Raw genomic sequence first — 16,570 nt, forward strand, 5'->3', positions numbered from 1 at the left:
TTTCGGGTGCAATTGTAAAGAGAATTGTATAATAGTTGTCCTAAGTAACGCTTTGGTGTTTGATTGTATTCTTAATTTAATATATTGTTTGTTATTAGGTACTGTAATTGAAAACTAAAATGGAATCAAACGTATGTTGCATTGAGTAGTATATTAGTCAATATATACACAAACAAAATTAAAATCGCAATAATATTTGCATTTGATACAATAGAAGAATAAACAGTATTTGTTAATTTTTTAATATAATTTAAGTATGCATTTTTTAAAATGATTTTAATATAAAGAACACAGTGATTAAAAAAGAGTGGGGGGGGGGCTTAGACAAATGATGGGATACAGAGGCCATAACCCCATGTGTATTTAAAAAATCTTGAAAATGTTAGCAAGCAATTTTGAATCAAATAAATTATGTGTCTTTATTTTCATAAGTTTATATACAGGGTGTTTATAAAGTCCCGGACCCATTCTGATGTTTAATAACTCATAAAATAATAAAGATAGATTAAAATTAATAACATAAATAGTTGGATAGACTCAAAAAGTTTCATGACCCTTGTCAATGAACTTCCACGTGTGCCCCCTTCATCGCACGTAGAATATCAAGTCGATAGTCAATTTCTGGCCAGGTAGCGGCAAGCATGTCCTCCTCGCCCAATCCATCTTCCTGGAAAATGGTCATTCAAAGAACTACGAATGATGATACCCCAATGAGGTGGTGCACCATCTTGTTGCAAAAAGACATGTTGCTGAAGTTCTTCTAGTTGTGGAAATACGAAGTTTTCCAACATGCCTAAGTATACGACTGATGATACCGACGACTGATGAGACAGGAAGATGAATTGGGCGAGGAGGTCCAATTCCTTGGCCACCCAGATCGCCTGATATAACGCCGCTGCACTTTTTTCTTTGGGGATTTATAAAGGACAATGTTTACAGGAGGATCGTGTCGAACATTGGTGACCTAAAAGCCAGAATTACAGCCACAATAGCCTCTGTGTATGCCGACATGCTTGCCGCTACCTGGCGTGAAATTGACAATCGACTTGATATTCTCCGTGCTACGAAGGGGGCACACGTGGAAGTTCATTGACAAGGGTTATGAAACTTTTTGAGTCTATCTAACCATTTATGTTATTAATTTTAATCTATCTTTATTATTTTATGAGTTATTAAACATCAGAATGGGTCCGGGACTTTATAAACACCCTGTATATTTCTAGCAATATAGCGCAAATCCTTTTCATGCTATAATGAAGATGAAAATAAATTATCCCCTGAAGATCAGGAAAAAAATTTACAAAATTTCATTTCGGTTTTGAAAGTTGATACGATGAAATTTAATCCGTTATATTGGTTTAAAGCATAACTAATCTTGGTTTTATTTTTGACCTTAATGCTGAATAACAGTCAAACTTTAATCTTGGTTCGATGTTTTACTGATCTGGTTAAACGTTTAAAACTACAATTCTTCAATATTGGTTGATTTCGCACTACACTATAAAAAATTCCGATCTAAAGTACCGGCACTTTGGGTGCATTTTACCGCAAAATATTATAATTTAATTTTTACTGTAGTATTTATCTAATTAGAGTAATTCAGTTATTTTACAGTATTTACTGTAAAAATTACGGTTTATCAGAGTTTTGTTCATAACATGTTCTGGTAAAAAATGGATTTAAAGATAAAAAAAATACCGGCATCCTGAGTCCCTGTACTCAGGATCAAATCATGGTAAGAGGTACCGGCACTTAGAAAGCTGGTACTTTTTACCGTAATTTGAAAGGGAATTTTTTACAGTGTACATCCCTTTTTATTTTGGTTACTTATCACTTTTCATTTTTGAAATGTTGAAACCTATTTCTTCACAGCGTACTAGTATTATCAACTAAACAAATCGCTAAATTTTGTTTATCTAGACCGATGATTATTTTTAGGATTACTTTACATTAAAGTTAAAAAAATATATACATTGTTGCCTGGAAACTATCATCTCCGCTTAGAATGTCTCTTCCTTTTTTCGCGAAAAGCACTTCAGCACCATCTTAAATAAATAAAAAAATATTTTAAGTACACTAAAAACACTCGTCTCTTTTCGTGTCAGAAAATCCACACCTTTTAATCATCTATTCTTTTTATATTCACATTATAATTAGGCTTTATTATCTGTGTTGTTTAAATTTAACTCCCGCTTATATCAATGATTTTAAAAATTATAATTTAAAAATTGACCTTGTCTCCTAGTGTAACGACTAACAAGTAATATTTAAAAAAAAGCATTTATTAAAGTCAATTTCTACTTAGGTGAACAAAGAAAATTTTTATTTTAGCTACTTCTTATTATGTAATTACTATTAATATAAATATGTATATACATATGACCGAATCACAATATTAAGTGCCAAAATAGAAAGAGAATTTCCTTGCAATATTCCATTTTCCTTTCTATATATAGTGTTGGACTATTATTTTTGTTTCTTACTGTTTAGTCGCTTTCTATTTTAATGAACGGTTTGATTCTTGCTAGTAGGCATATTTCAACCTGAGTCATATAAAACTAAAATTCATTATTTAAATTTAATTAATTAATTAATATTTGAAAAGATGTATTAACATCAAGTGTCATCCACTACTAGTTTTAAAAAAATGTATTTAAACTCGAGTGGATGAATTATAAGTATTTTATTAACGATTGAAAATTTGAACAAGATATATAAACATATATAGAGAGAGTGTAAGCTAATAGTGGGAATTGAATAAGAAAAATTATTTATTTCAGAAAGATTTTTGTTCATATTTTTTCACTTATTTTTTGACCATTTCAGATTTTTTTTACATTCCTCTATTTTTCAATTTTAGAAAATGTGCAGTCTCAGTAAAGTGAAAACTGTCAACCTGTTGAGAAAAAAAAAATGTAAAGCATCTGAAACAAAGTTTTGTATCATTTATGAACAAAGTTTAATTTACATCATTATCGTTAATGTGTGCCGAGAAAAATAAAAGAAGTTTGCATCAATTCCAATGCTTGATGTATACTTTAGTTACAGTACCGAGAAATATAAATTGAGTATTTTGAATCGGTACTGAGGAGGAAGCTGATGAGGAAGCTATATGAGAACCAATGTACCGGTAGATCAATAAAGTTGAACTGAAGAGTTATTTTATGCAAATAAATATTAACTTTAATCATTTAATGCTTAAGTTATATATTTTAATCCATCATAATATTTTCATTAAGATCACCAACTTTAGCTATCCATCGCCTAACTTTACCGTAATAGTAGAGATGCTTTATTTCCCTTTCAATTCACACCTTCTGTTCTTTTTCTAATTTCGTGAGACCACCTTATTTTTTGTTGCTTTTTTTGGGCCTTTGATGTCACAAAGATATCAGCTTAAAATGTTGTATAAGTCAGAGATTGACAATTTTCTGAGCTATACAGCCAGCTTATTGCCAGTTTGAATATTTAATTTTCTGGATGTCATCGAAAACTTTTTTTCTTACTCTTTTCCTAAAACTATTTTTTGTTGCCATATCTGTGTTAGTTGCTTTTGATTCATTTTTGTAGTACCGAGTAAATATCTTTTCATACTTGTTTTAAATCTTTGTTAAAGAGTAATTGTCCAGATATCTTTTCCACGAGTGAATGAAAGTCATATAAGCACTTTATACACTAATATTGTATATAATTAATTGTGATGTCATACCTGCCAGCTTTTAATCCCTTCCATTATGGTTTTTCCCAGTGGTACAAAAATGGAATTATAATTTCAATTTTAAGCAAAAAAATACGTTGTATTTGAAAAAGCTTAAGCTGACAATCATGATAGTAACACATATTAATATATATGCTCAATTTTCATAAGAATAGTGGTGATTAAAATCATGTAAAAATTAAGTTTATAAAAGAGAAAAATAGTATAGATTTTCTACCACTTTAAATATAAAAATAAAATTTTACGCCAAATGCGTAAAAGTTGGCAGGTATGTGATGTTCATCACACCTTCTCTACCTCTTTTAGTTTATCCATTACTCAATTGGGTATAATATAGCCTACGTCACAGGTTGTGTTGTTCCTACTAAATTTAACCCATGAACGGCATTTTCTGCGAGCCTAACTTCAAGCCACAAATAAACAAACGAAGTGTTCGATCGTTTAGATAGCTGCTCGCCAGATTTTATTGCATTATAAAGAAAAGTTATTGAAACTAAATACAACTAAATAAACAACAGCAACTAAAACAAATAACAACTACTAATAACAATAACTAAATAAACAACAACTAAATTCCATTCGTTTAGCATTGCGTCATATGTTGTTCCTACTAAATCGAAGTAATTGTGTTTTTTTCATATTATACCCAATTAAGTACTTTTACTTTGTTAACTTTCATTTTAATCCGTTAAGTTTAAATCTCGATGTAAGCTATAAGCTAATTCTCTCCTCTTGATATCTTCCGGTTTTTCGTTTTGGATGCTTTTAGAATTTTCGAGGTGTCAATTTCCCGAAAATTCTCTCAAGAAATTTCTTAAGTATGTCCATAAATAGAAGGGTGATTTGTACTTAGATTGGAGAGAGATATGAATATGAAAATAGATTACAACTTAGATGCACCGGTATAACTTCAAGTTATTTATAAAAAATATAACGAATATATATAATGTTGCTTGACGGTAATTTTTTTAAAAACCTGTTTGTGAATTTCTAAAGCTGTACATTTAAAAATGATTTTTCTTTTTAAAATTTTGCTTGTGAATTTGTAAAAAATTGCAACTACCAGTCAATATAATTTTCAGTGCTCATGAGAAAAAATAATAAGATTGAAATTAAATGCTTTAAAAATCATTCTTTATTGATTTCTATATTTTCTTACATTTTGTGATTTACAATATATGCATATTTTTTATACTAATAACGTCAAAAAGTTTGATTCTAAAATTCCAATTCTATTTTATTTTAATTTATTTAAAGTATTTATACTTTCTATATTAGTAATTTTCTATTCTCTCTTTTTAGATTTTGGACTCGAAAACATTTGGTCTCAGAGGGTGAACATATGGGGCTGCTAGCCTACTCTTCGTGATAATATTAACGCTCCATGAGAACTGCACCTCAACGCTTGGTGAGTAATTTGATTTTTTTTAAATATCGAAAATCAATAATCGTTTCCAATTTAGTTCTCCGGAACCACCAGTTGGAAAAATAATGAAGTAATTAGTAGAAATTACCGCTTAAACAGAAAGCTACTGACGTAAATTGCTGGCGTAGAAGTTAAGAAAAAAACTTAAAAATTTTTGTTTGATTGAAAGATTGAGTTATCCAATGTTATCTCGATTAATAAAAAAAATTTGGGGTTTGAAATTAATCATCTCATTTTTGCAGAAGACGTTTTGTTTAAATCAAAAACTTCCAAACATTATTGCCGATTAGCTGAAATACGTGCAATGTCTTTCAAAATTACTTTAAATGTGTATTTTTAATACTTAAAGGAATTACAGTTCAGTGTCACAAGTAATATAATAAAGTAGAGCAGAAAAAGCAAAGTAAAGTTGTGATGATTCCTAGTCAAGGTTACATAAGATAAACCTATAAATAAATGCACTTTCAGGTAGAATCCTGCACCCATGTGCAAGTTCGGTAGAAATTTGAGATGGTTTTAAAAATAAAAAAATGAGCTAAGTGGAATATGAATATGTAAACGTACGGTATGCCACGTGAGAGTGCTAAATCTCTTTAACAGTGTTGACTCTTACGTCAAATCACTTAATCTCTGAGTAGCGATGGCTCAGGGGATAGAGCGTTCGCCTTCCAATGAGGGGAACCAGGTTCGAATCCCAGTCGATACGAATTCCGCATCCGGCTTGCACCGACCATAGTGCTGATGTGAAATATCCTCAGTGGTAGACGGATCATGGGTTAGAGTCCCCTTGCCGTTAGGCTAACCATGGTAGGTTCTCGTGGTCTTCCTCTCCATGTAACGCAATTGCGGGTTAGCTCCATCAAAAAGTCCTCCACGAAGGCAAATTTCTCCCAATACTCGATCCAAGAGTTCCCTTGTCTTCTGGATTGGGTTCAAAATTACAAGGCTACGGACTTGAACATTAGTAGTCGTAAACCCATAAAATTGGGTCGGCTGTTCAACGATGGTTATAAAATAAAATAAAATCACTTAATCTGAATAGTTTCTCAATCTCTTAAACTCAATATCATTTTCAACAGTTTCTGTAAGGCCAAATACCAACAAACTTTTCCTTAGGACAATTAGGTGTTTTTAGTTATGGTTTTTATAGTTCAAACATTTGTATGATCAACTACTGCCCCTACTCTGAGCATAATAAATACTAGAAGATGGAGATTCAAGACAATCATGGAAGTGAAGGGATAGAGAGATAAAAATTATGATAGATTTATGTTTTTTCTTTCTTTTTCTTACGGCAGGCACTGAACTTTCGGTCTTCACCTCGGAAAATGCCGGAATTGTTGCTCATTTGTCGTTGCCCAGTAGGCACCTGTAAATCTAAGTCACGGAGGCGAGAAACATTACCCACGCCACACCGCCACTGATACCCGTATATAGGATGGGCTACATTCACACATCACACAACAGAGAACAACACAGAGAGAGAGAAACATCCATGCCCTGAACGGGATTCAAGCCCGTAACCATTTGCTTCACAGTCAGGCACTCTGACCGCTGTACCACCTGGCACCGGCGGAAAAATTTATGTTCACTTAGCATCTAGGTAGCCTTATCTATATGCCTTGAGGGTGAAAAGACAGGGAAATGGGATATAGATTTTTGTTCACTTAGTACGTAAGATTTATTAATATGTAGGAAAAGCTTTATTAGTATGTAGGAAAAGTCTTACTACTGTGTAGGAAGACCACCCTAAGGGTGAAAGGACAGGAAAATAGGTCATCATAGACTTATGTTCACTTAGTACGAAAGAGTTATTAGTATATAGAAAAAGCCTTATTAGTATCTAGGAAGACCAACCTATGGGTGGAAGGACAGAATCTAGTAACGTACTTGCTAGTTACGTTTATGTATATTTAGTATGTAGGAAGCCTTATTTTTCAATTTGTTATCGTGATTTTTTAATCGGATATGACATTACTCTGCACGCATTACTTGGAATCTTTTCGTGGTGGAGTGGCGTTCTACCAGACGTGCTGCCCTAAGGACACGCACGTCTGGTAGTGTCAGAAAAGTAGTAGCGCCACTCTTTTAAGTAATAAATGATAGAAAAAGAATTGCATTACAAATTGCTGATTAATGAGTTCGTATGGGAGCATTTAAAATGAATATAAAGCTGCTCTAAGTTCGATGCATGTAAAAGGCAAACAACAAACAGTAGTAAGATGGCCACAACCAGGAAAAATTTCATTAAGTGGGGTCAAATGCTTTATAATTCTGTAGAAAATTTGGAAAATTTTAACTTTCATTTAGATTTTTTATAAGTTGAACAGTTTTAATGTCTACATATTTTCTCTTTATTTTACAATTATATTTTGGTAGATTGGGCTTAGATAAAAACATTTGTTTCTTCAATCTTTCTCTAAATATTTCCTTTCTTGTTACCATCCTGAGCAATAAGATTTTTAGAGTATCTTTGAGAATTCGCTGTTTACAGCAAACATTTTCTAAATTCAGCGTTTGTGTAAAAGTATTGTAAACCTTTTTGGCGAATTCCGTACATCAACCTCGATTCTCTATACACCGTCCGTCGAAAACTACGTACTGAAGCGTGCGCGTTTCCGTCCGTAGTTTTTACGTAGATTTTGCGCAAGCTCTGTTGAAAACCGAGATTGTTATGTGGTAACCGGAATTGGCGTGACTCTTAAAAGTACACTTTAGTTTTATCATAATTAAGAAAGGCATGTCGAATTGGATGTTCGTGTCTTGAAGAAATTATAGTTCTACTGCTATTAGTGATTAACGCAACTCGATAAATAAATAAAATAATTTAAATACCTGCATCAATAACATTTTCATATCAGAATGATTCTTAAACATTTCTTTAAAAATGTGCAATTTTTTTCCATCGTTAATTTGTGAGAGTTCAGAAGTACATGTTTTACCATATTCTTTTAGTTTTTACCTTTTTTTTTCTCTCAGTGAAGCCACCTGGTTCCTATATCGAACGAGAGTTAAATACTTCAAGATCTCTGCCATTCCTACCCGATTTACTTCGGTAAATAAGATTGCTCAGTAAAGTTTATCGCATAAATAAATATTTTAATTATGAACAGCATTTGAACTAGAATAATATGAATTAAACTTGTTTCAGAACTTTTGTTTAAATTATTACTTTTACCAACTGTAGAAACTTAGATGGATACCAAAACTGGCACTCTATATATAATTGTACGTTTGCTTAAGAGAAATTACTAACATAATTTTGATATTGCAGATAATTTTTTTTAAATTAAAAAGGGATATTGATGCATTACAACATTTCCATATTACCAAGTTTCTATAATTTAAAATTCCGTTATTTTAATTAAATCAATACCAAGACAGATAATTACTCCACTTATTTACGTTCTTCACAATTTTTGTATGCTTCTGCGTATGCCATTAAAAGAACTCAGGTAAACTAAACGAACAAATAAGAAAAATTTGCACCTTAGAAGTTTTATTTACTTATTTATTTATTTTATTTATTTATTTATTTTTTTACTTTTTTTATTTATTTATTTTATTTATTTATTTATTTTTTTAATTTATTTATTTATTTATTTTATTTATTTATTTTTAAGTTTATTCATTTATTTATTTTTTAATTTATTCATTTATTTATTTTATTTATTCATTTTTTTAATTTATTCATTTATTTATTTATTTAAAGATATGGTTATTTAATGAAATAAGTTATAAGTTCAGAGAGAGGAGAAAGAGTTACTATTTACTCATAATGCCTAATTATACATACAATGAAAAAAAATTTGGTGTGTAGTTGTTACCATTTTGGTGTTGAGGTAAAAAAAATACATTTTTAAGTACAGAACTGTACTTTAAGCGTATAAAAGCATATAAAAAAGCCAAAATAACGATTTTTTGAGGGAGTTAATGCAAATATATATCTAAAAATGTGCTTGTTTTTTAAATGAAGTGTTTTTGCAATGAACCAGAAATAGATTCTAATACGCATGAAAATATGTTTGTCAAGTAAATCATCATCATTCATCATAGTTGGCCAGACAGCCCAATGTGAGCCAAAGCCTTCCTCTGAAGATTTCTCCATGACGACTTCTGATTCACCTTTGATCTCCAATTCTTTTCATTAATTGCGAGAAAATCAGACTCCACTGAGTCAGCCCATCTCAACCACGGCCTTCCCCGCTTTCTTGTTCCAGTGGGTCTAAAAAGCAGTATCTTTTTTATTGTATTGTCATCACTCATTCGAATCACGTGGGCCATCCAATTCATTCTATTTATTTTTATGTATTTAATAATATCAGGTTGTTTATAAATCTTGTACAGTTCAAAGTTAAATCTCCTTCTCTAGTTATTGTTTTCACTTACACTACCAAGTATACTCCGTAAAATCTTTCTCTCAATTGTTGCGATACAATTATCCTCCTGTTTTGTCATTGTCCAAGCTTCACGAATTTCACCAAATGCCGCCATTTTTAGTGTTGAGGTGAACTAGTTTTATTATTATATTTATTATTATTTTTATTTATAATTTTTTTTTGTTATAAATTTATTTACTTATTTATTCATTTTTTGTTTGTCTATTTACTTTATAGGCAAACAGAAAATGAATAAATAAGTAAATAAATTTATAACAATAAAAAATAAATAAATAAATATAATAATAAAATTAGTTCACCTCAACACTAAAAATGGCGGCATTTGGTGAAATATCTTAAAGGAATCGCAGCAAACAATCACAATCGTTGATACGTTATGAAGTATAAGATAGCGTTTTGACGCTCTCTTGATATTATACTAAAAATACATAGAATATTTAAATATATTTGATTCTTGAAAATATATAACTAATAAAAATAATAACATAATATAATTATTCATTTATCCTAGTTTAAAGAAATTTATAAGCAATATTTTATTATCACAACCTCTTGATATTATTCTCTTTTACTATTACATTTTTCAATTATATTATTTTGAATATTATTTAAAATGAAATGCTCAGAAGTTGATGAGATGTTTATTATTTATTAAATTATAAAGGATTCTCATTACATTAAATTGTGAGGCAAGATTTTCTGATAAAGGCTTAGTCACCGTTTTATATTTATCAAATTAAATTATATTTATTTTTTTAGTGGGTTATGTTTACGTTTATGATAAATTTCGTGTAAGAATATGTTCAGACAATGTATGCTACTATACTAATGAACACAGAATATCTATTTAAAATTCTAAAGCTTTATTTAAAATTAATTCTTTGCAGTATTGATAAATGATATATCTTTGAAAAATATTGAGCGAGTTTTTAGAGTAACTAAAAATTAAATAATTGTTTCAAAAACTAGATTGTAGTTGAAGTTGCAAAAGTAATTGTGAAAAATTAAGATCTTTAAATTTTATCCCAATTAAATTTGAAACTAAATTTTTTAAACGTAATCTATATCAATACAATAAACAATTTTTTGTGATCTTTTAATTGAATAGATTTAATTTTGATGCAATACTCTGCTTAACAAAACAGAAATAAATGTGAAGCAATCGTAAAGTTTAATTGGAACCACTTATATAATACAAGTTATTAACATTATTTATTCTAAAAGTTATAATTATTTATTCTAAAAGTCTTTAAAATCTACTTGCTTAATATATATATTTTTAAATTCCCACCTGTGTTAACATCCGTCAATTCAGGCATTTACAGGGCGATTTTGTTGGCCTCTCTTTCAGGGGCACTATATTAGGTGGGCCAACGTCGCTCCCACAGCGAGGACAGATAGTACAGAGAAGGAAAGAACATCCAGGCCTTGCCCAGGATTCGAATCCAGAACCTTACTGATGCAAGGTCAGTTCCCTGCCCCCTACACAGACCGGTCGGCACTTGCTTAATAATAATACTTCTTAAATTGGTTTCTGCAAATATCACGGTTCGATCACGCAATATCACGGCATTTGCAAATATCACGGTTTGAATTTTTCGATTAATAGTTTTCAAATACAGGAGAAAAAGAATTCCGACGAAATTACTGTATGGTTATGACATTTTTAAATAGAAAAAAAGGGAATTCTTCATAATAAAAACATTTTGGTTAATAAAGCCAAGATATATGTTATTTAAATCATTCATTTGGAAATTTTTCTATTCATATGGTTTACCGGAAACTCTGATTTTCAAAATTATAGTTCTTATTACAACACATTTAGAAAAAAAAATATTCTAAAGTACCGTGATAAAATTGCTAAATTTTATCATAAATTATAAAACCATGTTTTTTTCTAGTTTTTACCAAAATCATAACCGAAGCGCTTTGATAAAAATATTAAGTTTTTATTATGTTTCCTTAGAGTCGGAAACACGGTAACTTTTGTCATATTTTTTTTTCTCAGAGTAGCAATTCTCATATATTACATAATCGCTTCTTCAATTTAAATTTCCATTATTTATAAACTCACAAAAGATAAAAATTTCTGACGCAGAAATAATCCTTCACGGTGTTTGTCTAAATTCGCGACTCATGATGTAACTGGTAACCGCATAAGCTTAAGTAATTTGCAAATTTTTGTACTCATTCGATGTTTTAAAAGAAGTGCTTGATTAATCGGTCCGTTTTGAGTGGCAACACGCAACTTTGCGTGATTAGGCAAATTGCGGATAGCGAATTGACAGCAACGTCGCTTGGATTTTCATGCATTTTTGCTCTCGTAGACGGAGGGTTAAAACATGCAGTGAAGAGGAAAGTGGTTCGTAAAAGTGCATCTTAATATTTGTTATGTAACTCGCATGATTAAAATCGATCTAACTGTCCTTTACGCACAAATGTTTTATTAACAAAATTAAAAAAAGATATATAGCACGAGCTGTTTACACTTGAAATAGCATTGGGAATTATTTATTATTTATTTCGTTTTGTCAACAATGTATAGTTGTCATTTATTTTATCATGAAAAAAATATTAAAATTGATAGTGTTTGCTAATAATTTATTTATCTTGGAGGAATATTTGACAAAAATACATTAATAAAAATTTAAATTTCTTAATGCGTGTTGGAAATTAAATTAGTTTTTTCTTCTTTCAGGCAGGGGTCGTAGTTGTTCTGATATTTCTGATTTTTCTGATAATAAATATTTTCTCCTTTGTCCTTATATTTAGCTTTATGTCGTGATATTCCTCATGTTTGTTTGTGAATTTTAAAATTAAGAATTTTAAAATTATTGATTTAAAGAATCAAAATATTTAGGCTTTTGATCCAACTATTTTAATTTAAAATGCTAGTAAAAATCACAAAATTTGATTGTTCGAACTTAGGGACCGTTCACTAATAATATATTTAGTTCAGAAATATAGCCTTACTCTCACGATTTATTTAGTCCAACTTTTTGGAACTTCAGTCATTTTATGAAAAAGAGATTCAATTATCAATGTAACATTATCAATTTTTTGTGATGAAGAATTCAGGGACCATACCTTTAGTTATTGTTTCCAGCAAATACAGTAACAAATGGGGTTTGGTAGTTTCAGATTTATTGATACGTCCCTTTCAAATAATATTAAAAATGATTGATAACAATGAGCATACAGTAACATCATAAAATTTTAAAATAGTGAATTGAGGGATCATCCACAAAATTACTGCTATATAAAAATATTAAGAACCTGCTTGTCGTTTTGAAACTATTGAAACTTTTACAATAAAAATTTGATTAAAGAAGTCTTCAATTTGATTACAAAATTTAAATAAATATTAGTTGGAAGGAACATGTAAAAATTATCTGATGTTGGTTTTTCTTTAAGAAGTTCTATATGGTGATGTATAGTACTCGTTGTGATACAGTGCTTTTTGCGATACAGTGCTCCACAAATAACAATATACTGGAAACTGTTAAAACTTTCTGTTCAGATCAAGTAACTCTGACATGAAAAATTTTATTTTTCATTGTATTTTTGAAATTAAATTTTCCTTTATTATGCTTAAGTAGAGCAACATATATTTTTCATTTATTTTGCCGGCATACAAAAACAGCAGGCATTCTTACCAATAAGAAAGGAAGAGAAATAATGATGCAAAGGAATATTATAAAAACCGTATCAGCTGTAACAGTCAATCAAATGCAATGCATGGCGTAAGGAATTCAGATAATTTACTAGAGCAGTGGTTCTTAAAAAGGTGTTCAGCGGAACATGGAGTTCCGTAAAATATCATAGTGATTGAGAGAGTTAGGAATTTTTTGTTACCAGTTATAACTATGTTCATGTCCGATCAGTAATCAATAATTTATTTAGCACTAGCTGAAGACCAGTTCTTTGCGCGGAAGGAATTAAAAAAGAAAAGAATCAATAAATCAGTACTCAGAAACACAACGCAATCATGCTCAAAATTGAAAGGCATATACCGACACAATTAAAGAACTTGATGGAAAAACCGGGTGAATGACATTTTTAGAGGAATTGGTGAATTATAGAAAATAATATTAAAAGGTTGCGTCAATATAGGTATGTTTAATGCAACAGAACTGTTTTTGTTTTTCCTTTTATCTTAACATACCTAATCCTTTACCTTAACATATATAATCCATATTAATTTTTAATATTCTTGAATGATTTTTATTTCAAATTCAGCAGTGGTAAATGAAAAAAAAGCAAACAATGATTAGTCCCACTTTTTAATAAATTGGCAATAAAATAATTCGGATATAACTTCTTTTTTTCATTCTGAACATGTCACTTACCTGGCTCTTCTACTAAGTTTTTCAATTCATATAACTGAAACAATTGTATTTTTGTTATTTAATAATATATGTTGTAATCTTAAGTGGCTTTACGTTATTGAAGTAGGCAAATGCATTTAGCATCACTTGGCATTCTCACGACATGATAGATGAAATTTACCACTATTAAATGATATTCTCGGGTACATATCCCTTTCGAAGGGTCGTAAAACACTTAATTTCAAAGTATCATTATTAAAACTGCTTAGTATTGGTGCAGTTTTAATAATCACCAAATATATCAGTATAATATTTCGTACCTATATTAGCATATTCTTTTTAGCACATAGCTTATTTTATTTTAAATAAATTAATGTACACTATCAAAATTAATTGAGGATTAGTGTCAATAATAATATGCAGTTTTTTTACGGTTTCCCAAAACACGAATGAGCATTTTTTCTAATTATTTTTGCCTTTTAGTTCAGAAGTTACTTTTTTATTACAATTAATACAGATTATCAACATTAATTAAGCATCATTGTCGTCAGTGATAGTAAGACGATTTCTTACGGTTCCTCTATACAAATAAATACATTTTCTCCATTACTTTTGGTTTCTAGTACGTAACTTATTTCTTTTATTTCAATATGCATATATTATCTTAATTAGTTAAGCATCATTGGCGTAATTAAGCCTCAATGGCCTCGTTTTTTTTATGTTTCCTTTAAATGAATTAGTACCTCTTACCAATTAATTTCGTTTCTGAATACATAATAATTTTTTTTTCTATTCCATCACAGTTGGTCTTAAATAGTAATTCTTTGGAAACACGTTTAAAAGAATTAAAATAAATAAAATAAAAGTGCGTGGTATTAGGTAAAGTATAAATTTGGTGAAGATGTTAAATGAATTTATCTGACATAGCGAATATGAAATAATTAAATATTTAAATGAGTGTAATAAACTATTTTTTGATCAAATAGAGCTATAAGCTAGTAATTATCACTGACTTTAAAATATGTGAAAAATTGAATCGTTAAATTTCAAACATTGGCTAACGTTTAACTAATCAGAAAATTCCATTTAGTTTTTAGCTCATCCTGCTCGAACGGTTTGTCGTAGAATGTTCTAATATCGACGTGGCCTTCCTCGTGCTTTGAACTATCCGTATGGCAATTTCATAGCTTTCAGTAAGATGCTTTAGAAGTCTATTAGGGACATACACACACAGACATTCATTTTTATACATATATAGATATAGATTTTGGTTATTTATATGAAATTATTTATGTATTGCCAATAAATATAAGTAGCAGCAAAATTTAAAAAGAAATTTTTTTAATAACTATGCATTTATTATATTTTAAACGCGCATAAATAAAAATTTCTCATCAAATCTGATATATATATAATTCTCTTACGTGGCTCCCAAATTTTTGCTGTATTTCTTTTCCGCCGGTGGCAACGTTTGCTTTGTTTTGTTTACGTTACTATTTCTCTTACACGGGGACAAAAAAAAAGCCTCATTACAACTCCCCGAATGGCAACGCTAGAAAATCGACCAATGATTGCCTCTAAAAATGTCACATGCCAAATCTAGGAGAGGTGGCTCAACATATAGCGCTTTTAAAAACGGAGACTGAAATAACCAGAGAGCATCAGCTGCGGCAATCTCATACTATTAAGTAGAAGTGAGTAGTCTTTGTCGATAGATCTCTATTTTAGTATTTTATCGAAAGCGCTTTTTTTCACGAATTTATATATTACGAATTTATTTGACGATTTTTGATTTATATCACGAATTTATTTGTTTTATTATTGCTATTAGTTATTCATTGAAAAATGAGTCTCAGTTGTGCTGTTACGCCTTAAGATTTTATACTATAGCACATTTCTAATAGGTTTAACGAATTACATGTCATTTATTTGAATTTAAATTTATTTCAATGACTTAGTATTTACTAAAAAGATATAATTCTTTTTTTAAAAAAAAAAGTTTTTATATAGATTTGAATTCTTAGAATTTTGTGCATTTGCAATGTACCTAAGTTAGTAGCGAGCGAAGCGAGCTTGGTTTTCGAAGCAAACCATATAAGATTGCGTAGCAATTTTCGGGGGTTGGCGAGCGTTAGTGAGCAGGGGGAACAGCCCACTAGTTAAAAGAATTACGTTACTATTCTCAACAGTTCTTTTTTGGAAATCGTTATTCAGTTGATTTATATCATTTTATGCATATGCATGCACCAATAAAAATGAACTTTTTTTTATGATGCTGGATTTTCGCCAAAAGTAGCATAATCATCTAAGGTTCTGTAGCCTGAAACAAATTGGAAATCGTTTTTCTCAGTAATGAAACAAGATTCTATGCATATGTATATAGATGAGCTTATGTGTAGAGAGATTTTTGTGTGCCCGAAATTAAATTTTTACTCAAGACACCAACAATATGAGCGAATTGATAATTTGTGAACCTTCTTGAACTTCAAAAATCTAAAATGGTCGTTTTTTTACACTTTTAATAATTAAAAGTGTCTAGAATAAAGTTTTTCAAGTCATAATTTTAGACTTATTTTGTTTACCTGTTTTTAATTCCTCACATATGCTGAAATCTTCAGATAGATTTTGAGTGCTGCGCAAAATCACAATTTTCTACTAATTCGTTTCAAATTTATTTGAACTATCAAAATCAATGATA

The 16,570-nt window shown here is 29.9% G+C and overlaps 1 protein-coding gene across 1 annotated transcript in view; it reads left to right on the forward strand.

Moving 5' to 3' along the window:
* The window catches only part of LOC107452261 (cadherin-like and PC-esterase domain-containing protein 1), a 257,524-nt gene that overhangs the window by 61,283 nt on the left and 179,671 nt on the right, over nt 1–16,570 (forward strand). Inside the window, exon 2 of the mRNA XM_043040510.3 lies at nt 5,021–5,126. Within this exon, the coding sequence (XP_042896444.2) occupies nt 5,103–5,126 (24 nt within the window). The 5' untranslated portion in view covers nt 5,021–5,102. The remainder of the gene's footprint in view (nt 1–5,020; nt 5,127–16,570) is intronic.

Source organism: Parasteatoda tepidariorum, chromosome 6 (genome assembly GCF_982258835.1).
Source record: "Parasteatoda tepidariorum strain Cologne lab strain chromosome 6, Ptep-v5.0, whole genome shotgun sequence".
NCBI lineage: Eukaryota > Metazoa > Arthropoda > Arachnida > Araneae > Theridiidae > Parasteatoda > Parasteatoda tepidariorum.